At 33.8% G+C, this 6,670-nt stretch overlaps 1 protein-coding gene and 1 long non-coding RNA gene across 2 annotated transcripts; one reads left to right on the top strand and one right to left on the bottom strand.

Moving 5' to 3' along the window:
- Window positions 1–3,206: 3,206 nt before the first annotated feature.
- On the bottom strand, window positions 3,207–3,618 carry LOC122196819 (uncharacterized). Its single transcript, XR_006188925.2, has 2 exons — window positions 3,495–3,618; window positions 3,207–3,354 (listed from the first exon to the last, which is right to left on the bottom strand). It is a non-coding gene; the product is annotated as an uncharacterized LOC122196819 (long non-coding RNA).
- A 1,079-nt stretch (window positions 3,619–4,697) lies between these two features.
- On the top strand, window positions 4,698–6,240 carry LOC111896399 (protein LIGHT-DEPENDENT SHORT HYPOCOTYLS 4). Its single transcript, XM_023892393.3, has one exon. It carries the CDS (start codon window positions 5,264–5,266, stop codon window positions 5,849–5,851), a length of 588 nt encoding a protein of 195 aa, XP_023748161.1. The 5' UTR covers window positions 4,698–5,263; the 3' UTR covers window positions 5,852–6,240.
- Window positions 6,241–6,670: the final 430 nt, after the last annotated feature.

Genomic DNA, 6,670 nt, shown 5'->3' with positions numbered 1-6,670 from the left:
CGATTATTATTGTGTTTCATATTTTGCAAGTTTTACTTCCCGAATAATATGATTGTTCAAACTCCACAGTCGCTCGCACTTTTGGAAGTAAGTAGTGAATTAAGACTATCATGAATTGGATTGCAGATTGTCTAAGGATAGACATAGCAATAGAATTGCTACACTATTCATAAGTACTCAGAGAGTGAGATTTGAGTATTGGATAAACCCACGCTCAGAGTATTACTTCATGGAATTCATCACGAGTAATAATGAGACGATAATATCTATGATCTTGAAACAAAGATATATGAGTTGTAATTTGCAAGTCAGCTATACATTGGTGATAGGAAAACGCATCAGTAACTTGGTGTTATAAAACGTATTGTCATGTATGGTTTGATGAGTAAAAGATACAAGCATATCGGTCAATGTTTATTCGTTCCTTTTTTCCTAACGGAAAAAGCGATATCTGTGGGCCCCTCGCTGATTTGGTGTTGATTTTTGTGTTGGGCCCAGCCAGGACTAAATTGATGTGTTCGATTAGAAGTCCTATATCATTACGAATCAAAAATCGGGAAACATAGATTCTAGACAAAGAGATTGATTGTATTCCATGTCTTATGTATAGGGATATCTAGTAGAACGAAGGGTCATGTGATCACTTATCTTAGGACACGTAACTGACTGGGTCAGAGTTCTGCAGCAGCTTTTGGAAGCTACAATTTGCTGGTCAAATTTAGAAGTCATACTAACAATTATAGTTATAGACTTATCCAAGTGGCAGACTGTTGGATTAGGTGTCTAAGCCCATAACTTTAACTGGTATGTACTTGAATTGATAGCAACACAGTCCTTTTGGGTTGCCCTCAAGCGTAGCAACCAGACAAGGAAATTATGAAAGGAGAGATATTGATTTATTATAAGATCAATAAATTAATATAAATGATTTATTACTATGTTAAAAGATTAATATATTGATTAGAAATCATAATGTTTAATTAATAGTTAGCCAGAAATTAATTAGAATTAATTTTGGGGTTAACTGTATTAATTATAAAGTGCAGGGAGTAGTTTGCAGTTATCTAATAGTTGAGTGGAAGGCTCCAGAACCCCCTTGGAAGAGGGTCGACAAAATCTATAGGGGAAGCCCTAATGATTTCATCCATGGGGGCTTGGGTAAGGCCCTTGGGTTTGCTTAAGCCCAAAGCAAGGAGCATTAGGGTTTTTCCCTAAACCCTAGATCCCTCAGCTATATAAGGAGCCTCCTGGTTCACATTTTGGGCACTCCTTCTTTTGAAGAAACCCTAGGCCGAGAATTGCGTACTCCCTCCCTCTCTCTCCTTCTACTTTCCTTTTTGCTAGTTCTTGGGTGTGATTCCATTAGAGGCATTACATTTGTGGTGCTAAGCTTCCAAGAAGATCAAGATCAAGATCAAGAGGATTATCAATTGTTTGCTATAACAATTGAAAGGTATGTAACTCCTAAACCCTAGTTTGTTATTTTTCGAAAATAGCCTCTCTCCTCTAGGGTTCTTATTTTGCAATTCAAAGTTATATGTTCAATAGTTAAAACATAGATCCAAAGGAGGTTGCATGTGAACATAGGAATTGCTTTTCTAGTTTATTTGTTTTACCCAAAACCCATCAATATTCGTGAATGAGTGCGTAACGGTGCCTGTTCTACACCCACGGGCACCTTCGTCACTTCTAGCAGCACTACCTCCTCCGCCACCAAGCATCATCTTCACATATGACTAATCACTTTGTAAATAGACATGTATATAATCATTTATGATTTGACATGTATGTATAAATATGTATAATCATATTGGATTATACATCTCCGACATATAATCATTTTTTAATTAGGCAAATCACGTTGCACCGGTATATTGGAGTGTTGGAGTGGCAGATGTAAAAGATTTAGCTGATGTTTAATATCAAAATCTTTATTTTTGTATAATCTTAATGGAATTGTTCTCTCTCTCTCTCTCTCTCTCTCTCTCTTTATATATATATATAGGCTTAGGTTATTCTATTCAAAGTAATTATTGTGTTATTGTATGCATAAATGTAGGCCAATCATTTTACTTATTTTAAGAAAGTGATTAATACATCTTATTTAATTAAATATAATTGAAAAATACCATCTAATTTAACTAGAAGGGTATTTTAGTCAGTCAACATAGACTTAATAAAGGAAATTTGCGTATTTTAAGGGATCAAAAATTTTATTAATTTTAAAAATTTGATTTTACAAATTATAAGGTTTTTAGTTCGGACATTCTGACAGAATATGTTTGAGTATGTTCCAAAATAACAAAATTTGTTGTAGAATAACAAAGTTCTCGAACCATCAATTGAAGAATTAAAACAAAAATTACATTAATTATTATAGAATACATGTAACATTTGCTAAGAATTACATTTATTTTTAAAGAATAAAACTAAAAAAACTTTCAAATCGGGAAAAAAAACATCAAAATCTAACAAAGACACTAATACATTCTAAAGGAATAATGTTGTTAAGAATCACTTTCAATTCGATGGTCCATTCTTCAAGCATCAGCTGATTCTGTGGAAACAAATCCAATGCATAAATCAGTGAGAAAAATATCCATATTCCATTCCAACATAATTGGAATTCGTGATTCCGTTCTGATAGAATTGTAATTCAAGATTCAATTACGGTATGCATTCTATTAGAGCATGTTGATTTTTCCGGGGAGAATCTGAATCATTTGGTTGTTGCTATTGTTGTTGCAATGGGAAGTTGTGCCCTTAGACCATAACATACACTCAATGGATCACTTGTATAGATACACAATTCAGTTTTGATCTTTAAGTTAAATAAAAAAAATACAATCAATTTTGTCCCAATTTTCTAATTTAGTTATGCAAAATTGACAACAATCAAGAATATACTTATAATTTGTAAGGTTCTTCTAAATTCCAAACCAATACTTTTCACAAACACTTGGAATGCAAAAATCAAAGACTTCATTTGAAGCTAGACCCATTACATTAGAAAGAGACATACAAGGATTTGAGGAGGGATTTGATGAGTATGTTTCACCAATCACAATATGCCGATTTCATTCATCATCACATTAACTATAGCAAACATTTTGGATCTAAAGTCATGGTTTTGATCTAAGGATTTGAGTTTCTAAATTTAATCCCATCGTAAAATTATGAACACGCAAATTAACAAGTCCCACTACTTCTACTCACAATAAAGCAGTAATACATGAATATTTCACTAGAAGAAACTTAAAATCACAATTAACTAAATCAGTGATTACTCACATAAGTTATTAAGGGATATGATGAAGCGAAGACTTGTAAACAACCGCGTTCAATCGAGCAAACCTACACAGAAACCAATTTCAGAATACAAAGAATTCGTGAATCCTGTTTGATGTAAGAGAAAATGAAAGACGACTGAAAGTACTGGGATTGAACACTGAAGCAATTGCTTTGAGATTGTAATAGACGTAAGAAATACAAACCTCCAGTGCGTGATTCAACTGATTGAAAATCACAAGAGAGCAATCAGAGCGCTTCATAAAACACTCAACAACACCAACACAACAGTTCTGAGAAGGATCACAAACTGGAAGCACAATATAAGCCAATAATTCGAACTCCATAGCTGAGCGAACCAGTGGACACCCCTGGTGAGCTTTCAGATCAAGAACTATCTCCGACAATTGGTTCTGGAACGCGTTGGCTGGTGCATCAGTAATGATCATTCGATTGTCTTCTACATCATGCTTATCGACATCAATATTATACCGATACTTGAGAGAAGATAACCTACTGAGACTCCCGATCTCATCGCTAAACACGAGAACAAGTACCGAAGTCGCTTTCTCAGCCCCCTTGCGATCGATCGAAATGTTCCGCTCTATGAAGAACAAAATAAAGGGCAAACCCACAAAGGGTCGCTGGTGTTGAATTGTTCAATTTAGGGTTTTCAGAATCGGGTTTTTAGATAAAGAGGGGAACAAGATTTAAACTGGAAAGATACCATGATTCTAGGAATTATTTTTGGAAGTTATTAATCAAATGACTAAATTATCCTTATTTATTTATTTAATTATTTAATTTTTTATTTAATTTTGATTGGCCCACATTTATGTATACGATAACACAATATTTAGTTTAAACAAATAAACTTATATATATATATATATATATATATATATATATATATATATATATATATATATATATATATATATATATATATATATAATATTAAGTTAATAAATACAAATATCGATTGAATATACATTAAATAATTTTTTCAATCATCAATCATAGTAGGTTGATAACTTTTAGGTTTATTGTGATGAAGATTTTAAGATAAAACTAGTAAATGAATGTATTAATAATGAAATGAAAGATTAGACATAAAGCAATGGTGTAAAAACAGATAGAAATAACAAGAAAAGTAAATCTTTAGATAATAAAAATATTCGTGATTATATTCGATATATTGTATATGTAGATATTGAAAGTTTAAAACACAAGAGATTCATATAGTAAACTTTGTAAATCAATAGGTTAACTGTGTACGTACCTATTGACTTTTAACTCCGGTGACTCTTTCTAGTTTACAATGTGCTTCTAGAAAAATAGAATTTATTCTGGTTCATATAAACATAACGTTACATAAGTTGTACGTAACAGTAAAAACGTAGATTGAAAGAATATTTTTCTCTCTGATAGGTATAGTAGCATATTTGTGAACTCCACTTCTTTTTCCAACAACCATCCATCATCTCCAAAGCTTACTGTCAACCTCTTTTCATTTCCACAAAAGCCCTAATTTCAAACCTTTTTTTTGGACGATTGCACCATCAATTATCCATACCCTCCTTCTTTCTCTCTCTAGTACTTGCACTTGTATACCCTTTTCTAGGTAAAAAGAAAGAGAAATAACTGCATATTTCTGCCAATCTTTCATTCAACACTTTCTTATTGACAAAACTACAAAACCCAAAACCAAGTCACTGCAGTTGATCTTCTCTAGCTTGTTTTTTCTAGCGTAAAGATTCATTCTTCATAAACTCTGAATCTTGATCTACACTCTCATGCTATCTTCTTTATCTACTTCGTTTACCACTTCGAGAATCTTGTTGAAACCCTAAAGTACCATCCAGACCTAAAATTAGGGTTTCTTTTTTCTTGAATACCTATTGTTTTCTGGTGAAATCCTAGATTGGATTTAGCTGGATCTATCTTTTTTGTTGTAGTCAATTATATATTAAAGATGGAAAAATATCACTCTTTTACAATGGATGTAGCTCAAGTACAAGATGTTGACTCGATCATCACCACGAACTTTAACGCAAATATGTTGAGCCCAACAGCCTCTTCATCCTCGCCAACTTCTTCTTCCCCGGCCACCACACTCAGCCGCTACGAGAACCAAAAACGCCGTGACTGGAACACTTTTGGACAGTACCTACGTAACCACCGTCCGCCGTTAACACTTTCCCGGTGCAGCGGTGCACATGTTCTTGAATTCCTCCGGTACCTCGACCAGTTTGGCAAGACAAAAGTCCATACGCAACTTTGTCCGTTCTTCGGCCATCCCAATCCACCAGCACCTTGCCCCTGCCCCCTCCGTCAGGCATGGGGCAGCCTTGATGCACTCATCGGCCGTCTCCGGGCAGCGTATGAGGAGAACGGAGGGAAGCCGGAGACTAACCCATTTGGAGCTCGTGCTGTCAGGCTTTATTTACGTGAAGTTAGAGATTCTCAAGCTAAAGCAAGAGGGATAAGCTATGAAAAAAAGAAGAGAAAACGGCCGCCGCAGCTGCCACAGTCGCTGCAGCCGCCTGCTCCACTTTCTTGATCAAGTTAGCTGCTTTCTAGTCCGAAAAGAATTCTACCCAATTAAATACCCATCGTCATATGAATGGGTATATATTAACTTTAAACTCTTTCAATTTCTTGAATTGTATGTCCCTAAATTATCATGCCTGTGGTATTACTGTTGTTATTAGACGATTCACATAATTGCCACTGTTGATGACAGAAAAAAAAATGAGATAAGAAAAGGTAAGAAGCAGTGATTTCAGTTGTAGTTAAATTGCTACTGCTGGGTCTAATTCTGTATACAGCCTTCTAAATCAAACACCCGTGTGTGACTTCGTTAGTTTTCGATGATCAAAGGTTTGTAATGAACGCAATGATGGTAATTATTTAAAGTGTAAGTTTGTGATTTTTAAGATTTTCTTCTAACGTTTGGGGTTTTTCATTCTGATAAGTACCAGAAATTCTGTCAATGACACCCCTGGCAAGATAAAAAGAAAATAAAATATATATTTAATGTTATTTATTTTATAGAAAGTATTGTTATTTCAGTCTTTCACAGAAGAATCAAAATATTTGTTCGGAAATTAGTAGTTTTTACTTTTTATTACTATTTAATTATTGATAAATTAACATACATAGTTGTGACATTGATATAGATGCCTGATATGAAAAGTATTTAAAAGAAATGTAACTACGTACTTAACGTTATAGGCAGAGTTCTATGTACATGTACTTGTAAGAAAGTCATTCTCATTTAGAAATGATGTCGATTTAACGTGTCGTGCATGTGACAATGATAATGAAATTCAACTGTGAATGTAATAATGTTATATTTTCATATAAATTGTTTTAGAAG

Source organism: Lactuca sativa, chromosome 3, assembly GCF_002870075.4.
Source record: "Lactuca sativa cultivar Salinas chromosome 3, Lsat_Salinas_v11, whole genome shotgun sequence".
In the NCBI taxonomy this organism is placed as follows: domain Eukaryota; kingdom Viridiplantae; phylum Streptophyta; class Magnoliopsida; order Asterales; family Asteraceae; genus Lactuca; species Lactuca sativa.
This window is presented reverse-complemented; position numbering and strand designations above follow the sequence as displayed.

What these genes read in the sequence shown, in the direction of transcription:
- LOC111896399 (XM_023892393.3), top strand. Translation starts at nt 5,264, where the DNA reads ATGGAAAAATATCACTCTTTTACAATGGATGTAGCTCAAGTACAAGAT.